At 46.2% G+C, this 23,880-nt stretch overlaps 1 protein-coding gene across 3 annotated transcripts in view; it reads right to left on the bottom strand.

Moving 5' to 3' along the window:
- Positions 1 to 23,880, bottom strand: part of CDK12 (cyclin dependent kinase 12) — a 246,187-nt gene that overhangs the window by 211,454 nt on the left and 10,853 nt on the right. For all 3 annotated transcript variants that reach the window (XM_030220778.1, XM_030220776.1, XM_030220777.1), the window contains exon 2: positions 21,192 to 22,058. In XM_030220778.1, coding sequence (XP_030076638.1) covers positions 21,192 to 22,058 — 867 coding nt within the window. The remainder of the gene's footprint in view (positions 1 to 21,191; positions 22,059 to 23,880) is intronic.

Raw genomic sequence — 23,880 nt, 5'->3', positions numbered from 1 at the left:
TCTTTTAGGTCTAGAGATGTGAGGAATTCTCCTGGCTGTACCGCCGCAATGACGGAGCAAAAATGCCGCACTCCCAGAGACTTGTTGACTTCCTTCAAGTCGAGAATGGGCCGAAAAAAACCTGCCTTTTCGCAGCACCACAAAGTAAATGGAGTAACGACCGCAGCATTGTTCAGCGGAAGACACAGGGATCGCCACACCAAGGTGCAACAAGACTTGTAGGGTCTCCTCTACCGCCGCCCGTTTGACGGCAGTACCGCATCGGGACTCCAAAAACACGTCTCTCACCGGGGCATTGAATTCCAATCAGTAACCTTCTCTGATCAGGTCCAGGACCCACTGATCCGAGGTAATCTTGGTCCATTCCTCTACAAAGAGGGAAAGGCGTCCTCCTACAGCTGTAAAGGAGGAGTGGACCGGCACACCATCATTGAGAGGATCACCCTTGAACTCCAGGCCTAGCACCGGCCGCTGCGGATCGCTTGTCCGAGCGAAAGGAGTTCCTCTGCTGAAAATGGGCACGTTGAGTAAACCCAGCAGAGCGCCCCGGGCGATACCTTCTAGCTTCACGGAAGCGAGGTCTAGAGGAGAAGGGAACCACCTGACCCTTGGAAGAAGGCCACAGCCTATCCTCAGGTAATCGCTGGGGTTTAGCATTCCCCAGGTCTTCAACAATCCTCTCCAACTCTCTCCAAATAACAGAAGTCCCCGAAAGGGCAACTTCACCAGCCTTTGCTTAGAGGCCATGTCAGCCACCCAATGCCGTAGCCATAGAAGGCGGCGGGCGGACACTGCCACAGACATCTGTTTAGCCAAAGCTCTGACCAGATCATAAAGGGCGTCAGCTAAAAATGACAAGGCCGACTCCATGCGCGGAATTCATTGCCGGAGAACGTGGTGAAGGCGGTTAGCTTGGCAGCATTTAAAAAGGGGTTAGACGGTTTCCTAAAGGACAAGTCCATAAACCGCTACTAAATGGACTTGGGAAAAATCCACAATTCCAGGAATAACATGTATAGAATGTTTGTACGTTTGGGAAGCTTGCCAGGTGCCCTTGACCTGGATTGGCCGCTGTCGTGGACAGGATGCTGGGCTCGATGGACCCTTGGTCTTTTCCCAGTGTGGCATTACTTATGACACAACATCCACCGGCTGTTCCACTGCCTGTTGTAACCAAGAAAGGCAGGCTCGAGCAGCTAAGAACTTCAAACAGACGCCCTTAAGGCTACGCTTGAAATCTCAAAGGACCGTTTTAGCGCTGATTCCAGCCGCCGATCCTGAATGTCCTTCAGGGTGACCCCTCCCTCTACTGGGAGGGTGGTCTTTTTTGTCACAGCCGTGACTAAGGCATCCACTTTAGGCATCCCACAACGGGCCAAGTGCTCCTCACTCAGAGGGTAAAGATGCCCCATCGCCCTGGCCACTTTCAAGGGCCCCTCTGGGTCAGCCCATTGAGCAGAAATAAGCTCTTGGATGGAGTCATGCAAAGGAAAGGCTCGAGCAGGCTTCTTAATACTCGCCATCCTCGGATTACCAGAGGAGGCCTCGCCTTGAACAGGATCATCAATAGAGAGGGCCTGTAAGGTATCAGAGATAAGTGCTGGCAGCTCACTGCGGTGGAAAATCCGAACCGCAGTGGGATCACCCAGATCCAGTGGCAAACCAGCACCTTCCTCTGGCTCCTCAGACCACGAAGGCCTGCCAGATCCCTCAGAGTCCCCACAGCCCGACCACGGGGGGGGGGGGGGGGGGGGGCGCCACTCTCCAACGGGGAATTTACCCGTCTATGTTTAGCGTGCATCCAACGCTCAGGGGCATCCACTTCTGCCATCTGCCCCGGGCCATCATCAGTCGGAGGGAGACCAGTGTCAGACACCTGCGGCAGAGCACTTTTCAGCATGAAGGCTTTATGTAAATAAGCACAAACTAAGGGGACAAAAACTCAGCCTGAACTCCCGTCTCCGAATTAGGAGCTACGGGGAACGGAGCTCCTCTGGTAGCCTCAGCCCAAGGCGCCCCTCTGCTCACAGGCTCCTCCGCAACCGCGGGGGTCGAGCCATGCGGCACTTCCAAGATGGCACCCACTGCCAGCTCCATTGAGCGGGAAGACTCATCGCTCGCCATGCTCGTACTGGCTCTACCATCTATACAGCACGTTTTACAGAGCCCCGCTGCTGATCTGCGCTTGCCACCATAGGAACAGTATTTAACTCCCTCAGCAGCCATCGCTGAAAAACGGCGGAATACAAAATGGCGGCTTCGCGCCACAATCACCCCGATCAGAACGCGGTCCGCGGGCCCTCCCCGGAGGAGCTGAGTACCGCTCTTATCTCAAAGGACCGAGTCCACCGAGCTCTGGTCACGCTGCATGTCAATAAAAGCCTCAGAATAGCAGCGCGTAAAAGCGCGTTTTTTTTTTTTACGCTGTGAGGAAAGTCAGAGGCAAACAGCTACAGAGGTACTCCAGAGGCAATATAGGGTGGGGAAGGCAAGGACGGGGCGAACCTATATGCCTACATCCACAAGGGGGAAGTGGGAAAGGCAGGGAAAGGGCAAACCTATGTGCCTACATCCACAATGGGTAAGGCAAGGAAAGGGCAAACCTATGTGCCTTTAAAATGGGCACCACCAGCCACAACACCCCAGCACAACTGCCTCCCCAGGCAGAAATTTACAAGGAGCTGAACAAGCTGTGCCCTACCCTGCTGGGAGATAGATAAATACTGAGAGGCAGATGGATCTAGCCGTCCTAGAGGCACTATGGTTTTCAGTGTTCTCTATCTCCCCCTGCTGGTAGGTGGACACAACCCATTCGTAATGGATTCATCTGCTGCTGATGACAAGGAATTAACAATCACCGTCTAGTTTTATCCAGCTCTAAACTGGCTCAGTTAATAATTCACTCGTCATGCTGCTTTCTTCTTTGCCGCCCCTTTACAGTGGAATTCTCTCCCGTTAGATACGCATGCAGAAACCTCATTAAAAAAGTTCAAATTGAGACTGAAGATCTGGTCGTTTGCCAAGGCCTTCACCTCAAACACAGCCATTGTAACTTGACTGCTGTTGTCCTCCCCACTCACTATCTCAGACTCTGTCCCCTCCCTTTCCCTCTCTCTACTCCAAATGCTCCCTCCACAATCTTACTCCTCTGTGTGCATGATCTATCCACTTTCCTTTCAGTTTTGTATCTCCATTCCCTTTCCTTATTGTTTTTTGAACTATGTAAACTGCAAAGACCCGACAGTTAGATATGGTGGTATAGCAAATACAAATAAACCATAAATGTGTTTACTGTGTACTCCGCTTAGAAAAAACTCCCCAAATAAACAATTTTACCTGGAAGATAAAAATTGCTCCATCATTTTTAAAGGGTGCATGAAAGAATTATACCTGGAAATCTCTCAAAGCCTGATCTTAAAACAGACATCACGTCTTAGTCTAACACTATCACAGTACTCTCAGCACAGTGCCTGCTTCATGGTAGATCACTATGTTTTAACAATGAGCCTTTGCTAAACCAAGAATTTGCAGGTGCTGTGCCAGGGCTTATGACGACTGAAGCTTGGATGGGATCATATAGTAAGTATGATGTGATGCAATCCCCAGTAGGATGAAAATGAGAAAGTTCCTCAGGAGGTCATTTAGTATCCTAACTTGTTGATGTAGTGGATTCCATATTCAAAGAACTTGCTTACTCTTACAGACTGAAGACTTCTATTCTGAAAAGCGTATGCGCAATATTTTTGCAGTCATCTTTTTGAAGTGCCATGGACTTACAATACTTTTATACTGATCTGAGCAAAACGCACTAAAGTAATTCATTTCACATCACCAGTTTTATGCCATGCCCTGAGCCTTAGAAAACTGCGTAAAATCCGTGGTTCCCAAACTGGATCTGGAATCACCCCAGTCAATCAGGTTTTCAATACATCCACAATGAATATTCATGAGATAGATTTGCATGCAGTGGAGACAGTGCATGCAAATCTCTCTCATAATATTCATTGTGGGTATCCTGAAAACTCGACTTGCTGGGGTGCCTCCACGACAAGGTTTGGGAACCACTGGCGGAAACTGTAGTTGACCTTTTGTGTTATCTTGTTGTTTTGATCAGTTACTCGCCTAAATTAAGTGAATTAGCACAGCTATACACTCTCTAGCACACTATCAAACAGCCACAAAAGATGACAAAAACAAGTGTTATACTTTAAAAAAAAAAAAAAAAAAAAGACAATACCTTAATAGATCTCTGCCAGGAGAGAACAGTAGAACTGCTACACAGCCTGTGTCACTGACATGACAAGGTACTGTCAATTCCTCTCTTAAGAAAAGCAAACAAACAAAAAAAAAACCCTTCCCACCAGGTGAGTGTCCCACAGGCTCAGCACTAAAAAGAAAATCAGGACTGTGGAGCAAGAATCCTCCTTACAAAGGTCACAATTTTACACATCATTAGAAAAGCGAAGGTAATTACCTGTAGCAGGTATTCTCCGAGGAAAGGCTTCATATTCTCAGAAGTGGGTGATGCCAATCCATGTCATTCAGTCCGGCATTTTGCCAAAGCTAAACAGAGTGCTTTGTGGAGCACGAGCTGCGCTCCACAGCGCCTGTCACACAAACGTGGTCTCCTCAGTTTAATGTTAAAAACTATTTAAGTAAAAATAACAAAGGAGACAACTCCAAGGGGAGGTGGGAGGGATTGTGAGAAAATTAAGCTTGCTGACCTCAGAGAACACCTGCTACAGGTAAGTATCTTCGCTTTCTCCGAGGACAAGCAGGCTTCTATATTCTCACAAGTAGGGAATCCAAAAACATTGGTCAACTGGGCCTCACAATGGCGAGGACATAACAGAGATTAACATGAAACTATACAGAATCTGAATGAAAGTGCAGCCTGGAACAGAATAAAACGGGCCTAGGCGGGTGGAGTTGGATTCTAGACCCCAAACAGATTCTGCAACAGTGTCTGCCCAAACTGACTGTCGCGTTGGGTATCCTGCTCAAAGCAGTAGCGCGATATGAATGTGTGGAATGAAGACCACATTGCAGCCTTGAAAATTTCTTCAACAAAGGATGACCTCAAATGGGCTACCGACATGGCCGTGACTCTGACATTATGAGCTGTGACATGACCCTCCAAGGCCAGGCCAGCCCAGCCCAGCCTGGGCATAAGTGAAGGAAATGCAATCTGCCAGTCAAATTGAAATAGTGCATTTCCCAATGGCGACCCCCCATCCTGTTGGGATCAAAAGAAACAAAAAGATGAGCCATGTTTGCATGTAGTAGGCCAATGCTCTACTGTAATCCAAGGTGTGGAAGCTGCTTTAGGCAGGATAGGCCCGAGGTTGGGGAATAAACATTGGCAAGACAATCGACTGGTTCAGATGGAACTCCAACACCACTTTTGGCAGGAACAAGGTGAGTGCGGAGTACTATGTTGTGATGAGCTCACTGACCCTACGAGCTGAAGGAACCGCCACCAAGAAAACGACCTTCTAGGTCAAGTACTTCAGATGGCAGGAATTCAGTGGCTCAAAAGGAGCTTTCATCAGCTGTCAGAAGGTAAACCTTCTACACGTTAAGCACTAATTGCACTAAGGTGAACCCTTATGGAGTTGGTCTTGAGACCAGACTCTGATAGGTGTAGAAGGTATTCAAGCAGGGTCTGAATTGGTAAGAAAGGGGATCTATGGCCTTGTTCTCACACCAGACGGAAAACCTCCTCCATTTAAAAGAGTAACAACTCTTAGTGGAATCTTTCCTGGAAGCCAGCAAGACACAGGAGGTACCTTCCGAAAGATCTAAAGAAGCAAACTCTAGGCTCTCAACATCCAAGCTGTGAGAGCCAGAGACTGGAGGTTGGGATGTAGAAGTGACCCTTCATCCTGCGTGATGAGGGTCGGAAAACACTCCAGTCTCCACAGTTCTTCAGAGGATAATTCCAGAAGAAGAGGGAAACAAACTTGCCGTCGCCAGTATGGCGCAATCAGAACCGCAATCTTGCTCGAAGTTCAACAAAAGTTTTTCCTACTAGAGTATTGGAGGATAGCATACAGAAGACCTGTCCCCCAACTAAGGAGAAAGGCATCTGACACTAGTTTGTCGTGGGCCTGAAACCTGGAACAGAACTGAGTTACCTCATGGTTGATCTGAGTGGCATAAAGATACACCGAGGGGGAGCGTGGGGCTCAGAAGATCTTGTGGGCTATGCCCATGTAGAGAGACCACTCATGAGGTTGCATTACCCTGCTCACTCTGTCGGCCAGGGTATTTGCACCCAACAGATAGGTGGCTTGAAGAAACATGCCATGTTGGCGCACCCAATGCCACATCTGAACGGCCTCCTGACACAGAGGGCGAGATCCAGAGCCCACCTGCTTGTTCGTATAATACATCGCAACCTGGCTGTTTGAATGAGAACAATCCCAGGTTCACTGTGGATGCGATACTGGGTGTCTTCTTGGGCACGACAGGGACCGACAGAGGGGACACCCAGTTCCCAATGAGGATTTTCTTGAGTACCTCGTGGAGAGGAGCAGTCACAACCTCCTTAGGAGTATCTTGGCCCTGGGCTCATCCTCCACTTTCAAAGGAAATGGAATGGCATCAGCCATTTCTTTAACAAAAGATGGAAATGAAAGGCTCTCCGGCAGAGACTATTTCCTTTCAAGTGGGGTCATCTTCGACTCCTCCCTCTGCACATATACAGCAGACTGCTAAAACCTGTCGTTTCTCTCTCTATATCATCATCAAAATTCGCCCTTTCCTTTCTGAGCACACTACCAGAACCCTCTTCCACACTCTTATCACCTCTCGCTTAGACTATTGCAACTTTCTTCTCACAGGTCTCCCACTTAGCTATCTCCTCTTTAACTGGTTCAAAATTCTGCTGCACGACTAATATTCCGCCAGTGTCGTTATGCTCATATTAGTCCTCTCCTCGAGTCACTTCACTGGCTTCCTATCCATTTCCGCATACAGTTCAAACTCCTCTTATTGACTTATAAGTGCATTCACTCTGCAGCTCCTCAATACCTCTCCACTCTCATCTCTCCCTACATTCCTCCCCGGGAACTCCATTCACTGGGTAAAATCTCTCTTATCTGCACCCTTCTCCTCCACCGCTAACTCCAGACTCCGTTCCTTTTATCTTGCTGCACCATATGCCTGGAATAGACTTCCTGAGTCGGTACGTCAAGCTCCATCTCTAGCCGTCTTCAAATCTAAGCTAAAAGCCCACCTTTTTGATGCTGCTTTTAACTCCTAACCCTTATTCAGAACCCTTATTTTATCATCCTCACTTTAATATTCCCTTATCTCTTGTTTGTCTGTCCTAATTAGATTGTAAGCTCTGTCGAGCAGGAACTGTGTCTTCATGTTCAAGTGTACAGCGCTGCTTATGTCTAGTAGCACTATAGAAATAAGTAGTAGTAGTAGGGAGCGTTCAGAGGAGATCACGTTAAGACTCATCGAAGGAGAAGTATCTGGGATCCTTTTCTGAATTCCATGAGCACTCCTCCTTGGTGTTGGACTATCTTCCTAATATTTCCTCCTATTTTCTTAAAAGTATTTCCTTGTAATTTCATTCAGTGTCCCCTGGTCTTTGTACTTTTTGAAAGACTAAAAAATTGATTTTTACCTGTTCTACACCACTCAGGATTTTATTCTCCTACATAAGCGCAGAACTATGGAATGGACTACCAAAAGCTGTGAAAACAATCCATGACCATCTAAACTTCAGGAAATCACTAAAAACCAACCTCTTCAAAAAAGGCTTACCCCACCAATCCACCGTAAATCCCCACACCCAGCAACACAACATAACCAATGAGCTTACCGGACAATATACAATATACAATCTATATTCCCTTCGACCCTCATGTTGCCTGATACACACCTACTTCATTAGACCACAACATAACCTGTATTTGCTATCAACCGAATTGGCGAATGCGATTACGGTACTACGTAAGCCACATTGAGCCTGCAAATAGATGGGAAAATGTGGGGTACAAATGTAACAAATAAACAGACCTCAATCATATCCCCCCCCCCCCCCCCCCTCAGCCGTCTCTTCCAAGCTGAAGAGCCCTAACCTCTTTAGGTTTTCTTTACAAGGGAGGAGTTTCATCCCCTTTATCATTTGGTCGCTCTCCTTTTAACCTTTTCTAATTCTGTTATATCTTTTTTGAGATCCGGCCACCAGAATTGAACGCAATACTCAAGGCGAGGCTTAAATTGCAAAAGGATCCACTGGATGCCTCAAGGGTGCTTCCCATCCAGATGTGGTGCGTTTTCTAACGCTATACTTTATCCTTGATGTATACCTGATATGAATTATTTATTTACTTCCAAATTACTTGATATTTTATGCACCTTATCTGTAATAATACTCTGTACTACTCATCCCGTTAATGGCGATCGCCATTGCGGCATAATGTAAGCCACATTGAGCCTGCAAAGAGGTGGGAAAATGTGGGATACAAATACAGCAAATACATGCTGTACCCCAAACTAAACTTCGATTGCAAGCTAGGCTAGAGATCTGCACCTGGTGCCAATCCTTTGTTCAGTCCATCTTGCAAGAACTCCAGAACCCCCAGGGGTTCCTGACACCATCCTTCAAACACTCACCACCCTGTGATGTATGCTAAGAAAGTGGACATCTTTCTTGAACCCAACAGGGTGGTTATGACCTCTTTTATACAACAGAGTCCCTTCAAGAGTCAAGCTATAAGACAACATAGAGCTGGATTCTACATTTATACTGGTCCCTGCTCCAGAAGACCTTCCACCGCTGGGAGCCTCAATGGAGCACATATTGATAACCAACCTAAATCCCTATACCAAAAGTCTACTTAGCCAGTTTGAAGCTATCAGCAACACCAGCCACTGTGCCCGTCCCTTGAATGACACTGCCAAGTAATGGCTATGGTGGGAACACATGCAGCAGGGTGGCCCTGGGCCACAGCTGAAGTGCATCGATCCCTTCTAATTCTCTCCTGTGGTTGAACAAACTGAGGAGCCTCACACTGGCCACAGTTGGTATGAAATCCATTAACGGCCACTGCTTCAGGTGCTGAAAGATGCTCAAGGAGGAATCATTAATGGCGATCCACTCTCTAGGATGTAGCATGTTTACATGCTTAGAAAGCCCACCTGAATACTGTCCATTCTGGCTACATGTGAGAGGTCGAGTAGGTGATGTACTGCCCACCTCATTATCATTGCCATCTCCACAACTACTCGTATGCTCTGTGTCACCCTGGCAATTCATACAGGCTATCGCTATCACATTAAATCTGACAGAACTTGGATCGCCTTGCCCTGGATTAACAATCAAAATGCCTGCAGGGACAGAGTTATGGCTCTCAATTTCAACTGGTAGACTGACTGCGCTGCTTCCTCTTTAGACCAAAAGGTCATGAGCCACTTGTCCCAGAAAATGAGCTCTCCAGCTACTGAAGCTGTCATCTGTCATTCACTAGCATCCACTCCAGCGCTCCGACTCATACTCCTTTCCAGATGGATTCTGTGGCTGCCACATCAGACAACTCCTCATCTCCCCTGAAAGGATCAGACCCATATCCAAACTCTTGAGACTGTGACGACCAGTACGAGAAAGTGGCCCTTCCTCCCACTGAATAAAAGACATATATGCTTGGCAAAAATTCCACATTGCCCCTAATTGGCAAAAGATCTGAGATTCTCGCATTGCCCTCCCCCCCCCCCATCAGACAAACTAAGTACCCAGGCATTTTTTAGGGGACATATGAGCACTAGCTGCAGATATTTAGGCCAAAGTACCACCGAAGTGGAGAAACCAAAGAGGAACTTACTGAATCCATAGACATAAGCAGACAGTCATTTTGGGAATACAATCCTTCTAAAGAGACTTACTCAGCCCGATAAAGATAGCGTAAGTATCTGCCACCCTCTAGTTTCTGTCTAGTGACCTCTAGCAGATGTCTAAGGTTCACCAAATACTGCTCTCATATAGCCCCTGAAAGCTTTATACCCAACTACCGAAATAAGTCCACTTGAGTGGAAAGAAACGCCTCTGATGTTCCCAAATTTAACCGGAACCCACCAAAGTCCCTATATTCTTGGAAGGTCTCCAATACTGAAAGGCAATGTTGCATCAATAAATCATCCACAAATACTGCCAATTTTAACATCTTTTCCCAATTTTACAAACACCTCACCATGTAGAATTCATTTGGGACACAATTCATCAGTGCTAACCACATATTTTTGCCACATTTATTTGCAGCATTTGTATCCCACATTTTCCCACACACAAGCAGGCTCAATGTGGCTTACAAGACAATAAGAAATAGGGTCAGGCAAGGGTCATATATAGCCAGTGCTAAAGTTTCATAGACTAGTATATTCAATCCACGCACTTGAAGAGCACGAGATAAAGACCAGATGCTTCTTGTACTTCTATAAAGCAAAGGTTTAAGCTTTTGACATTCAGATGAATATGTCGTTTCTGCACAACACATGCTGGATTTTCGAGATAGGCAGTTGTAAAGAGAATCAAACTTTGAACAAATCTTAATCACCAAACTAGGCAGGGTAAATAATTTCTTATGGTGTAAGATACTAGCCTTCATTTAACTGTGGATAAAAGAAAATCAGCTTTTGATTTAGTAAACCATGAAATATTGTTTTTATAGGTTGTCTGAAGTGGGTATTGCTGAGAATGTTTTGACATTGCTTACTAGGATTTTGAAAGAGATCTGTACAAATCTGTTGGCAGTTATCTTCGATTTGGTCCATAAAATATGGCATCCCACAAGGATCTCTGCTTTTTCCCATTCTTTTTAACTTTTATATTATTTTCTACGTGTCAATACTGACAATACTGAATTGCAAAATAGCAAGCATGAATTATGTCTTTGCAAGGCCTGTCAGATTGTGAAAAAAAATGCATTTTAATTCAATGGATACACCCAGACATACCTACAGTTTTTTTTATAGAAATTTTATGCATGAGCATTTGCGCATGGAGAGACTTCCTGTGCTTCGGGCAGGGGAAAGGGCAATTGCTTTTTTTTTTTTTTTTTTTTGAGATATGGACCCACATAGGTTCTTTTGAATTTCTTACAAGTAGCCCTTAATGATGTATTGATTTGTGATGGGGGGGGGGGCAAGGGAAAGAATGGGAGCTAGTCTTCTAGTTGGAGATGTTTAATTGGGTGATTGTCTTTGATGTCGCACAGTTGTCTGTTGCTGAACATTTGTTCTTTTTGACCATTTAACATACGCATATATTCTTTCATTCTTTGGTTGTATATTTTTCTATTATCAATAAAAATGATTTTTCTAAAAAAATAGGTAAGATTTTGAAGCTGTAGGTTGTTACTTTTTATTATGCAGAGAATATGGTTTTATTTTTCCAAGGAAATCTGACCACCTTTCAGTTTATAATTTTATGAATACAGTTTGATAAAGTATTCACTTGTTTTTGTTCTCTGAAATTAAAGCCAAACAAACATATTTTGGGTGGATAATGCCACTTGCAATAACCCATAAATGTTACAGAGATTAAGAGATTCCAATCAAAGATGAAATTAATAGGGATCACTGTAAACTCAGGTCTTGACAATGTCATCACAGATTTAATAAAAAAAAAAAAAAAAAGATTTATAACCCACAGAACTAAAGATGTTGCTTCATATAAAATATTTTGAATAGGTATTTTTTTTCAGTTTATTATCCAAACTATTGTGATTTATATTACAGATTATTGCAACTTGGGTCTCCCAGACAAACAAATAAGGAAAATGCAGTCTATACAAAAATGCAGCAGCTAATATTAGTGGTGGATGACGGGTTAGCCATTAAACACCTTTTTTGATGAACTTACATTGGCTACCATAAACTGTTGTTGCCCCCTCATAGTTACAAACTTATGTTCAAGTCTACCAAACAGAAAGACCTCCAAGATCTTTTCAAGATGTTGATAGCTCCTTCACGAGTCATATGTCGAGTGAAGTTCTTTACACATGACACTTATGAGACAGGGCTCAGTACTTTGGAACTCCTTACCTATTAATTAGGTGAGCATCAGATTATATGATTTTTCGTTGTTTAATGAAAGTATTTTACTCAACGTCCTTCAATAACGATCAAGATGTTTCGATTTCATTTATTTAGGGTTTCTAGATATCTATTGTAATATAAGGAAAAATTGTATCTTACCTGAAATTTTTTTTTTCCTTTAGTCACAGCAGATGAATCCAGAGACATGTGGGGTATGACCATCTACCAGCAGGTGGATACAGAGTTCAATTCAGTGCTCTCTGTCTTATTGGATGGGTTGCTCCAAGGACATTCAGTATTTCTTGTAACAAAACATAGGGATCCAAAGTGAAAACACCTCCCACAGATCTCCCAAAACCCCCACGCAAACTGTAGTCGACACAGAACCAAAAGAAACTAGCCAAACTACCCAAAGCCATAGCAAAAACCTTCAGACACCAGTCCCTGACCATAAAAAAAAAATGGCAAGCTCAGGGTTGGGACTATGGATTCATCTGCTGTGACTAAAGGAAAGAAAATTATTAGGTATGAAAATTTTTCATTCCTTAGCACCAGCAGCAGGTGAATCCAGACACGTGGGCTGTAGTAGAGTAGTACCTAAATAGGGTGGGGTGCTGAAACCCCCGCAGCAATCACTGATGCCCCAAACACTGCCTCTGCGCAAGCCGCCACATCCACATGTAAAGTATGAGCAGAAGTCCTAAGTCATCATTCTACAGCAAGGCAGACTCTGGCCAGGGTGAAGTCGATGCCCTTGGAACAGAAATCCCTTTTTCTGCTGAAAAGCCTGGGAGCCTTTGCATTGTGGTGGGTCACCACGAGGTCTTTGACAAGCACCCCCCCCTTTCCGCATGACCAACCGAAAGGCCACTGTCAACAGCTCCCATTCCCCCAAATCCACATCGTACCTCTTTTTAATCTGTTTATTAAAAAGTAGCACAGAACAAAGCAGAACCAGTTGCACATGAATTATGTACAGTGGGGGAAATAAGTATTTGATCAAATACTTATTTCCCCCACTGTAACTGTCTAGTACAGGAGTAGGCAACTCCGGTCCTCAAGAGCCACAGGCAGGTCAGGTTTTCAGGATGTCCACAATGAATATGCAGGAGATAGATTTGCATACCATGGAGGCAGTGCTTGCAAATCTATCTCCTGCATATTCATTGTGGACATCCTGAAAACCTGACCTGCCTGCGGCTCTCGAGGACCGGAGTTGCCTAACCCTGGTCTAGTACAACAAGGCTTTGCTGAGCCACTCCTTTTTCTAATATAAGATATCATCAGAAACAAAACAATAAAGCCCTCTCCCCTCCCCCCGTGCCCAGGTGCTATCGAGCTAGAACAGAAACAAAAGCAGATGTAGAAGCAGAGACAGAAGAGGTGTGGGACACACTGGGCAATCACCTTATACAATTCTTCCATAAATCTCCATACCCTTGAGATGCCCAGTGGGCCAGGGCAGATAACCTCCGATCTTCCCAATTAGCCATCTGCCTCAGACTGTTGTGCCACTGTTCCAGAGGCGGGGATAGTTGCCAGCCCAATGCTGTAAAATTACTTTTTTGGCCAATATCAAAGCTAGCTAAGTTGTCGGTTTAGAGAGGGGTGTAGCACTCAAGGATGTGCAGGACTGCAAGCTGGAGTCCGCCTTGAAACTTTCAAGATCTGCCCTAGATCTGAGGGTGGCATGTGCAGCTCTTACGCACCCTGGGCTTGTTTGTACTGGGTGCAGCAGGCTGCGGATTCCTTGTTAAGAGTTGGGGACACAGCCTTCCTCAGAGTTTCCAGATGTGGAAACTGGACTGGCCTATTTGGCGGATGCCTTGTACGGTCTGGTTTGGTTGTCAACCAAGCAGATGTCCCTGGCGACGGTGGTATGGCGACTGTTGTAGATGCGGCCTCCAAGCAGCAGCTGGAGTTCTCCGTGACTGCCACTACCAAGAAATCAACCTTAGGCAGCGCCAAGCAATCTAGCTGTTCCTGAGCCACAGGATAGAGACAGTAAAATTGTCTTACCTGATAATTTTCTTTCCTTTAGTGCAGCAGATGAATCCACTAACTGGTGGGTTGTGTCAGTCTACCAGCAGGTGTAGATTGGAGATAGAGAGTACAAGCAGAAAACTGGACAACCAGCCCCTCCATCAACCAGTATATGTCGCATCACAAAGCAGAAGCCGGCCACAAATGAAGAACCACAGCAGCCAGTACTGTACCGTAATAAAGTGCAGACTGCCAACTCTGGTATATAATCAGAAGCTGCCGAAAAGCACCTTTTTTTTTTTTTAGGCAGAAAAGGAACAAACACACAGTAGAGAATAAATGTGACTGAAAAATATGCAATGGATCCTGGATTCATCTGCTGCAGCTAAAGGACAGAAAATTATCAGTAATTAGTGGGATATACCAAAGCAAGCCCTAAGGAGGGAGGGAAGCCATCATCCCCCTCGCCAACATTGCTGCTCCAAAGGAAGCAGCTGACCTAGCAGCCACATCCACTCTATAATGGTGAGAAAAAGAGTGTAATGAAGCCCAAGAAGCCACTCAGCAGATTTCATCCAAAGACAGAATCGACATCTCTGCCCACAAAGTGGATTGCACCCTAGTAGAATGGGAACACAATGGCCCTGGCGACACACAGCCACTCAAAAGATAGGCCAAAGCAATTGTCTTTGCTCCATCTAGCAACAGTGATCTTTGAAGTCACATCATCCCACTAGGCACCTGAAAGAACAGATGAGCTGATCGCCAAAAGTCAATAGACATCTGTAAACAGCGGAGAAGAACCCGGCGAACATCTAAGAGACAAAGTTTCTCGAAATCCGCAGGAAAATCCTCTTCCCGAAAAGAGAGGAGAAAAAGAGGTTCATCAAGGTGAAAGGTTGAAATGACCTTCTGTAGGAAAGAAGGCATCGTCCACAAGGTGAACCCAAGACTCTGAAAATTACAAAAACGGGTCTCGACACGATAGGGAATGGATCTCCAAAACCCTATGCGCTGACACCATAACTACCAAAACACACAGCCTTCAGTTCTGATCCTTATCGGAAGCCCTACACAACGGCTCAAAGGGCAGTCCCTGTAAAGCCCGCAGGACTAGATTAAGGCTTCAGATACAGATGAATCACACCTCTCAAAAAACGAGGTGTGATCCAGATGAGCGGCTATGGACAAACCGGACACCTGGCCGCAAAAACAGGCTGCCACCTACACACGAAGGGAATTACAGGCCAAACCCTTCTGCAACCCATATTGCAAGCTGGGCAAGAGTTGTGAAACTGACGGCTGTAGAGGCAACCAAGCACGAGCCTCACACCAAGCGACAAAGGTACGCCAAACACGAGTATACATCACCGAGGTAGATTGTTTCCAAGCATGTAATAAGGTCACTATCACCGCATCCGAATAGCCCTTTTTCATCAAGCCCGCTCAAGACCCAAGCCGTAAGACCAATTTGGCATGGATCCTCCATCCAGACTGGCCCCTGATGAAGGCCAGGGTGGACCAGAACATGCAAGGGCGGCTCCACCAGAAACCTCTGCATACCAAGGCCATCGAGGCCAAGCCAGAGCCTCCAGGATGATCCTTCCTGGATACCACCCAATCCTGAGAAGAACCCAGCCGATCAAGGGCCATGGATGGAACACACACAGAGGCGTTGACTCAGGCCAAGCCTGGAGAAGAGTATCCAGCCTGGCGGACCTGGTCTCTTCTTCTGCTGAGGAAGGCGGGTACCTTGGAATTCGTCTGTGTTAGATCCATCAGCGGGGTGCCCCTCTCCAGCAGATAAGACGAAATGCCTCCTCGGACAGCTCCCATTCCGCTCGCTCCAGGGTATGACGGTTGAAGATGGACTTCCACCCATTTGAGAAGGCGAGGTCAATATGACACAGCTGTCGTTTGTTCGAAAACACTCGGACCTCCGTCAGTCAACAGATCCTGAAATGCACGAAAGGCATTCAGCACAACACGCCGCTCTAGCCAAGCCCTCTCCTCTGCGGTCCAAGTACCCTGCACATACCAGTTAAGAGAATGAGTCCCCCAAGCTGGCATCTGTCACTACGGCCACCCACTGCGGTGTAGCAAGAGGCATTCCTTTCAGCAAATTGCGGTCCTGAAGTCACCAATCCATACTGCACCAGGCCAGTGGCAACCACAGAAGATGGCGCCGATAATCCTGAGATACCGGCGACCATCTGCACAGCAGCGAGAACTGGAAAGGTCTGAACGTAATCTCAGGCCCGGGGGACTCGACAACCGTAGGAGATTGGAAATCTTAGAACGGAGTCTGTCCCTCCACTCATCCAGAAAAAAAAAAAAAAAGCACAGCCATCAAGCTTCCAGGTAATCCAATGTCTGAGATGACTCTTGGGAAAGTTCATCACCCAGCCTAAAGACTGCAGAAGTGCAATAATGCAGTCAGTGGCCTTGTGACTCTCCTGCACTGAATCCACTCAAATCAACCAGTTGTCCAGGAAGGGATGAACTTTGCAAAGGTCAAATGGGAATATGGAGGTAGGCCTCCTTGAGGTCCAACTATCAGAAACTCTCCCGGCTGAACTGCTGCCACAACAGACTGCAGTTTCCATGCAAAAATGTTGGGTCTTCAAGAATTGGTTCACTTTGCGGAGATCAAGGATAGGATGGAAAGATCCTCCATTCCAAGGCACCACAAAATAAATGGAATACCGCCCTGCTCAAGTCTCGGGGGGGGGGGGGGGGAGCGGGAGAGAAGAGCGGTATTGCCACCACAGCCCCAATCTCCAAAAGGGAGCGCAGAGTGGTTTCAACTGCCGCCCTTTTAGAGACAGTGGAACAACAGGACGCCAAATATACGTCCCCTACAGGCAAAGCAAATTCTAGCCTGTAGCCATCTTTGATTAACCTCCAGTACTCATCGGTCTGAACTTGAAGTGATCTTGGCCCACTCTTCATAAAAGAGGGTCAGCCGACCCTCTATTCTGAATACCGGAGAGTGGACCAGCAACCCATCATTGGGAAAAGCAACCTGCAGCTCCTGGAAGCGAGGAGGCAGCCGCTGGACACTTGTTCCCTCAAAAGGAAGAGCGATGTTGAAACCAGAGGCGCTGGAAATTTACCGAAGTGAGACCAGGCCAGTAATGTCGAGTCTCTCTACAACGAGCTCTCATCAAACCAGTCCACGGAACTGCTTGGGCTTACCCTCCAGGAGATGTTAGATTTGGAATCCCCCAAGTCCTTGACTATTCGCTCCAAATCCTCTCCAAAAAGGAGCTTGCCACGAAAAGGCAACCTAGTGAGTCGCTTCTTGGACTCCAAATCCACCGCCCGATGGTGTAGCCACAACAACCAGAAAGAAGAAACCACCAATGCCATCTGTTTGGCTGAAGACCAGACCAAAGCATACAGGAGTCAGCAAGGTAAGCCAATCCAGATTCCATGTGGAGTACAAGGGACCCCAATGTGGAAGCAACCTCTTGGCCCTGTTGAAGCCAAATAAGGCAGGCCCTTAAGAGCTAACGTGGAGACCCTGAAGGCACGCTTGACAGAAACCTCTATGCAGCGGTCTTGCATATCCTTACTCGCAACACCCCCTTCCACTGGAAGGGTAGTCTTCTTGGTAATCACTGTTACCAGAGAATCTACAAGGAAGAACAAAATTTCTCCGCCTGGTCCACGACCACCAGATAAAGGCGTGACATCACTCTAGACACCTTGAGAGTCCCGTCAGGGTCTGACCATTGAGCAGAAATAAGCTCCTGGATAGTCTTGTGCACTGGAAATGCCTTAGAAGGCATTGCTTTTGACTCGTAACCACTTGTAACCACTCGCCTCCACCTACCCCCTCCTCTCTTCCTTCCCGTTCACATTAATTGATTTGATTTGCTTACTTTATTTATTTTTTGTCTATTAGATTGTAAGCTCTTTGAGCAGGGACTGTCTTTCTTCTATGTTTGTACAGCGCTGCGTATGCCTTGTAGCGCTATAGAAATGCTAAATAGTAGTAGTAGTAGTAGTACTTGTCCTGGAAATCTTAGGATTGACTGAGGCAGCAGCCTGTGCCTCCAGGTCATCAATATTCAAAGCTGCTAAGGCATTAGATATGAGGTTCAGCAACTCGTCCCCATGGAACACATGGACGGCCATAGGGTCATCAGGTTCCTCCTGGTCCACGTGTAGCTCATTCATCCAGGAGAGAATCCCCAGAGAATGCAACAATTGAAGGATATGGGTATTGGGACCCAACACCCTCCCCCCTCTGAAAGAGAAGTAATTCACCTCCTCTTTAGGGTAAAGTCCTCAGGCTCAGAATGAGAAGCAGGGCCCAACAACTCTGTCACACAAAAGGCGGCATACCTGGAGCCTGAAGTTGGGATTGGGAAAAGTCCTCTTTAACATGTAGGTCTGATGTAGGAGAAGCACAAACTCTGGGGAGAAAATCTCCCCAGAGCCCCCCCCCCCCTCCCCCCCGGAGGAACCCAAAGCAGCTGTTGAAAAAAGAAAAGGGAGGCACACAGTAAGGACTGCAACATCCGCCAAACTACCACCTGGCTCTGAAACCATGAGCCAACAGGTGGAAACCACATCAGGAGAGGAAGACAAAATGGCGCATGCACCTATGCAGGAACGGGACCGTCTCTGGAGCCGAAGTGCTGTCTCCCTGCAAAGGCTCAGAACAGACCACGAAGTACAGCCCCTTCGCGGATCTTTGGCTCCCACAGCAGGAACACAGTTTCACCACTTCTGCCGCCAACACCACGCAGTTCACCAAGGAAGAAACAGAAAAACAAAGGCACTTACCCAACCAAGGCGGCCTGGGCAATAAAGCTGCCTCCCAGAGCTGACAGCTAACAAGAGCACACCGCAGGGGAAACAGATAAGGAAACTACCATGTGTGCAGTTCCTGTTGCTCCCCAGCTGAACAAATTGTGTTTTTTTTCTTGTCAGCTGCCTTTTTTTTTTTCTTAAATTGGTGAGGAAGGGAACAGCCAGAAAAAGTCTGCAGGGAGGAAGGGAACCCAGGGTGTGGCCAAACACCCCCAAACTCAACTGGCCAAAAAAGCCCAACAGTAGACCCAGTCTCGAAGAATCCAGGAGTAGGTGATAAGTTGTCACAACCTGCTGGAGACAGAGATATACTAGTTAATGGAGGGGCTGGTCATCCAGAATCACTCACTTCAGCTTGTAATGTCTATCTCCTCCTGCGGGTAGATGAATACAATCCACCAGTTACTGGATTCATCTGCTGCCGGCGCTAAGGAAGGGACAGAGTAGCTCACTGAGCTGAAATAAGCTCTTGAATAGCCTCATGCATTGGGAAGGCCTTTGGAAGCCTCTGGGCGCTAGCCATCTTGGGATTAAAGGTCACTGAAGCTGGCATCTATGGGGCTGAAATACTTAACGCCTGCAAAGCTTTGGAACTAAAGGTCGGCAGCTCCTCCTTATGAAACACCCGAACCGTTGTGGGATCATCCGACTCCTCTGCCAGAACCTCCCCCTCTTCCAGGTCCTCCAACCTATGTGAGGACAGGAAAGGTGTAAACAACTCTCTCCGAGGAGACAGGACAGGAGACCCCAAATACCACCTTTTGCCCCCCAGCGCAGGCTGACCCAAAGAGGGCCCAGGAAACCCAAGTGCAGACTCAGAGCTTGGCTGCGCTCTCTTCATCAAGTATGCTCTATGCAAGAGCAAAACAAATTTGGGGGAGAACGGCTCACCCGCCTCTCCCACCCCCCTGAAACTGAGGGCCACTCTGCCTCCATCGCATAAAGCAGCTAAACACCCCCCAAAACTGTGGTGTCAGAACCATGGGTTCACATTAGCATGAGGGGAAGAGGAGCATGCATCCAGAGCATTGGAATCAACCGTGCCAAAATCAACAGCTGCCGCACTCCTGGACATGCTCCCGATGCTGCTCTCCACTTTCCGCATCAGGAGCGGCGCTTGATTAATTCAGCCACCACGCACGTGCTCACGATGCAGACCACTATGGAAGCACAACACAGGAGGGAAATTTAAAGGCACACTCACCTAGTCAAAACAACCTGCAGAAATTATGTCAAGGGAAGAACAGTGCTGCATGCAGACTAAGTCTCACCTCACTCTCCAAAATGGAGCACACCAGCACAAACTCGCAAGTGCCCACCTGACAGAGAAAAACCTCTGTACCTTTTTTTTTAACACAATGTGGGAAAGGAGAAGGAAAAGTTGGCAAACGGTTATAGAGGAGTCCGGGGTGGGGGAGGGGATGTGGCATCACCAGATGTACCCCCTAAAGCTGGCACCACTTAGACTGAGCACCCCCAAGTTGCACTAAACCAGAAAACTGGAACAGGAGCTGCAGTCAGAAGAACCCAGGCACTGGGAGAAGACATTTAATCTGCCTGCTGGAGAGAGAACACTGAATTGAACTCTGACTTATTGGATGGGCTTCTTCTACGACATTTGGTATTCTCTCTCCACCTGCTGGTAAACTGTCACAATCCACGTCACTGGATTCATCTGCTGCTAACGCTAAGCAACGGCATGTTATTTATAATTTTGTATTTTGATTTGTACTTTTTAAACTTAAATCTTGTGCTCCACCTAGAACTATCAGTTAAGTGGAACATGAATGTCAATATTAAATTCTATACAAGCTGACAAGTACTCGTTCCAGTCAGTACAAGCTAATCTTTTCCAGAAGAAACAAGTTTCCTATTAGTTGATTATATAGAACTTACAAAAGTTATCACCCACATTTAATAATCTTGTTGTAAAAGAATGAACAAAGTTTCTTGGCCATCGTCTTACATCGGAGGTTGTCAACCTAGGAAGTGTGGTTTTCAAGATACCCATAATGACTATGCATGAGACTTGCATACAGTGAAGACAGTGCATTCAATCTCATGCATATTCACTGTGGGTATCCAGAAAACCTGACTGGCTGTGTCTCCTCCAAGATTGGGTTCACAACCCCCGTCCTACGTGGAAACAGTGCTATTTCCTTAAGAAGGGTTATACATGTGCTCAAATTATGCCACACAAATCCATAATCTGATTAGCCGACAACTTCCAATGTTCTCCACACAATCAGTAATAATGGGTGCAGGGCACTCATGTAAAAGCTCCTATAGTTTCAGTTTTATGCTGGAACAGAATTTTGCAAAAATGGCCTTACCTATCCAGATCATCCTCTCCTGGCAGCAGAGGTGGGAGTGGCAGGGGAGGAAGAGTTGAAGTCTTTAGATGTGAAATAGAAAGTGATACAGATCCCTGTGACTTCACTGCCAGCTGGACTGCTGGCTGAGAGTTTGCCTGAGAAAACACGGTTTTTGAATGGAAAGATGTCAAAGATGCAGCGACTGTGGTAGGTAGTGGCATGAAAGTCAGGACTGGGGGTGGAGGTAAAGGGGGTGGCTGATATGGGGTAACAGAGGATGGGGGAAGGGGAGGCAATGGAGGAGTCCGTGGTGGTGGTGATGAAGTTGGGAGAGGAGGAAGCGGAGATGTGATCGGAGGCAATGGGGGAGGTTTCTCCTCTTTCTCTGTTACTGCGTCCTTTGGTGTGGTAGGCTCTTCCTTCCCTGCCACAGGCTGAGAGTCTTTAGACACAGTGGTGATCTTCTCACAGTTCTCTCCTGCTTTGACAGGCTCCACAGCTGGTTTTGTTTCTATGTTCACATTTATTGTATAAGCCAGTTCAGCATCCGATGATGATTTTTCGGCTTTTATTATTTTGGTTATTTTTTTGGGATCTGTCCCTAAAACTTTATTGTCACTGGAGCTGCTTTCTTTTCTAAGCAGAACAAGAGGTGATCCCTTGGACTCTTTCCCATCTGTTTTTCCAGCAGCAGCAGCTGCAGCCCTCTCCTTCTTCTTCCTGCTGAGTTCAGCCCCAAGGCTGGAGTTTAACGGCAATCTAACAGGTGATATACTGGAATGCCGACTGCGGGACCCAGAACGTTTCTTCTTGCTGTGAGAGGATGAGGCCAAAGATGTTTTTCTTGAATACATAGGGCTCCTACTGCGGGACTTTGCCGATTTCCTATGAATGAGATCATGAAAGAAAAAAAATACAATAAAGCACAATTAATCTTCTATTACATTTTTAATAACAGGAATGTCAACATGGAAAGCAGACCATAAAATTTGGTCAGTCACATGCATGCATTTTGAATATGCACATTTCACTTCACTGAACACACTTTCAATATCTTATCTACCCATGAGGTAAGCAGAGATGCAGCTTTAACTTGGTGGGGGGGGCATCAAAACGAGGATTACTCAGGATTACATGTCTACAAAATTTAGAATCACTGAACAGTGGTAATTGTGATCTGTAAGTTAAGCACAAGAAAACTGGGCTGTATAGCATGGATGCGGGGGGGGGGGGGGGGGGGGGGAGGAAAAGCCTTAGCCAGCTCCAATACAATCAGTACAATGCTCTGATCATATGGGCAGAATACCAGAGAGCTCTTAAATATAATTTAAATGAGCTCTGCGGTATTCCCTGCTCACTTGTGCCGGATGCCCTCTGATCATCCACACTTTGTAAATGGAGGCGCTAGTGGCCTCTAGTGCCTGTATTTATTTTTGATCATCAGTCTGTCAATGAGGAAACTAAGTGGTGAAAGATCCTCTAAATGCACTAACAAATCATCTACAAAGGCAGCTATCAAATTCTGTAGGACCCATGCACCCCCCCAAACCTCAGAATGGGCTAAAATTTCATATAGGGGGGTCCAGATTTAGCACAAAAAAAAGTAAGGGTGATAGGAGCATACCTATGTGGTACCTTGCTGAATGGGAAAAAAACTCACTCCATTCACCAACAGAAAGGTGACTAGGTGGACTATAACAAACAAATTTCCACAAAAGCATAAACATCAGTAAAATCACAAAATAAACTACAAAAAAAGAAGTAAATTAACATTGAAGTGAGGGGGAGATGGTTCATAAGAGGGCAGGAGAGTCACAAACTATAAACACATGTGGGAACTACATTTTTTTAACTGGTTTTAAATGCATTGGCATTAAGCCACAGTTACTTGTACTGTAAAGGCTTGTGAGGAGTGCTTTAAAAAAATGTTTTACTATGTCCACTTAGGGAAACTTGGGACAGCTCTTGTGACTTGGGGGAGCTATAACCTCAAAGTTAGTGATATCCTTCCAATGGGAAAATTAGGTTCTTACCTTGGTAATTTTCTTTCCTTTAGTCATAGCAGATGAAGCCATTACGTATGGGTTATGTCCATCAACCAGCAGGGGAGATAGAGAGCACTCAAACTTTCACAGTGCCCTCTTGGCCAGCTAGCTCCACTGCCTCTTCAGTATTTGAAGCTTCCAAAGCAGTATGGCAAACCGCAATGGGAATCACAAGAGCTTTCCTCACAGCGAACGATGGCCCATCACAAGGGCATGAACTCATAAAGGAGGGAATGCACATCCTCCTGGAGGGAATAAACTCATCCTCCTTATTGTATAAGTGGAGGGGAACACACGCGCCTCCTGGAGGGAATCACACATCCTCCCAACACACTGGAGGGAATGAACTCATCCTCCTATTCATAGAACTGGAGGGGAACACACGCGCCTCCTGGAGAGAATCAACACATCCTCCAAAAAAAACATGCTGGAGGGAATGAACACATCCTCCTAAATTTAAACTGAACATGAATCCTGAAGATTGTTTTCCAACTTTCTCACAAGGAAGGAACTTCAGGAAATTAGAACAGAACCTGAAAAACAGATTCACAGCATACAGACAATCATACAGGGAGGGCTCATGGCTTCATCTGCTATGACTAAAGGAAAGAAAATTACCAAGGTAAGAACCTAATTTTCCCATTGGAAGGATATCACTAACT

The sequence above is a fragment of the Microcaecilia unicolor genome, chromosome 12 (genome assembly GCF_901765095.1).
Source record: "Microcaecilia unicolor chromosome 12, aMicUni1.1, whole genome shotgun sequence".
In the NCBI taxonomy this organism is placed as follows: Eukaryota; Metazoa; Chordata; class Amphibia; order Gymnophiona; family Siphonopidae; genus Microcaecilia; species Microcaecilia unicolor.
This window is presented reverse-complemented; position numbering and strand designations above follow the sequence as displayed.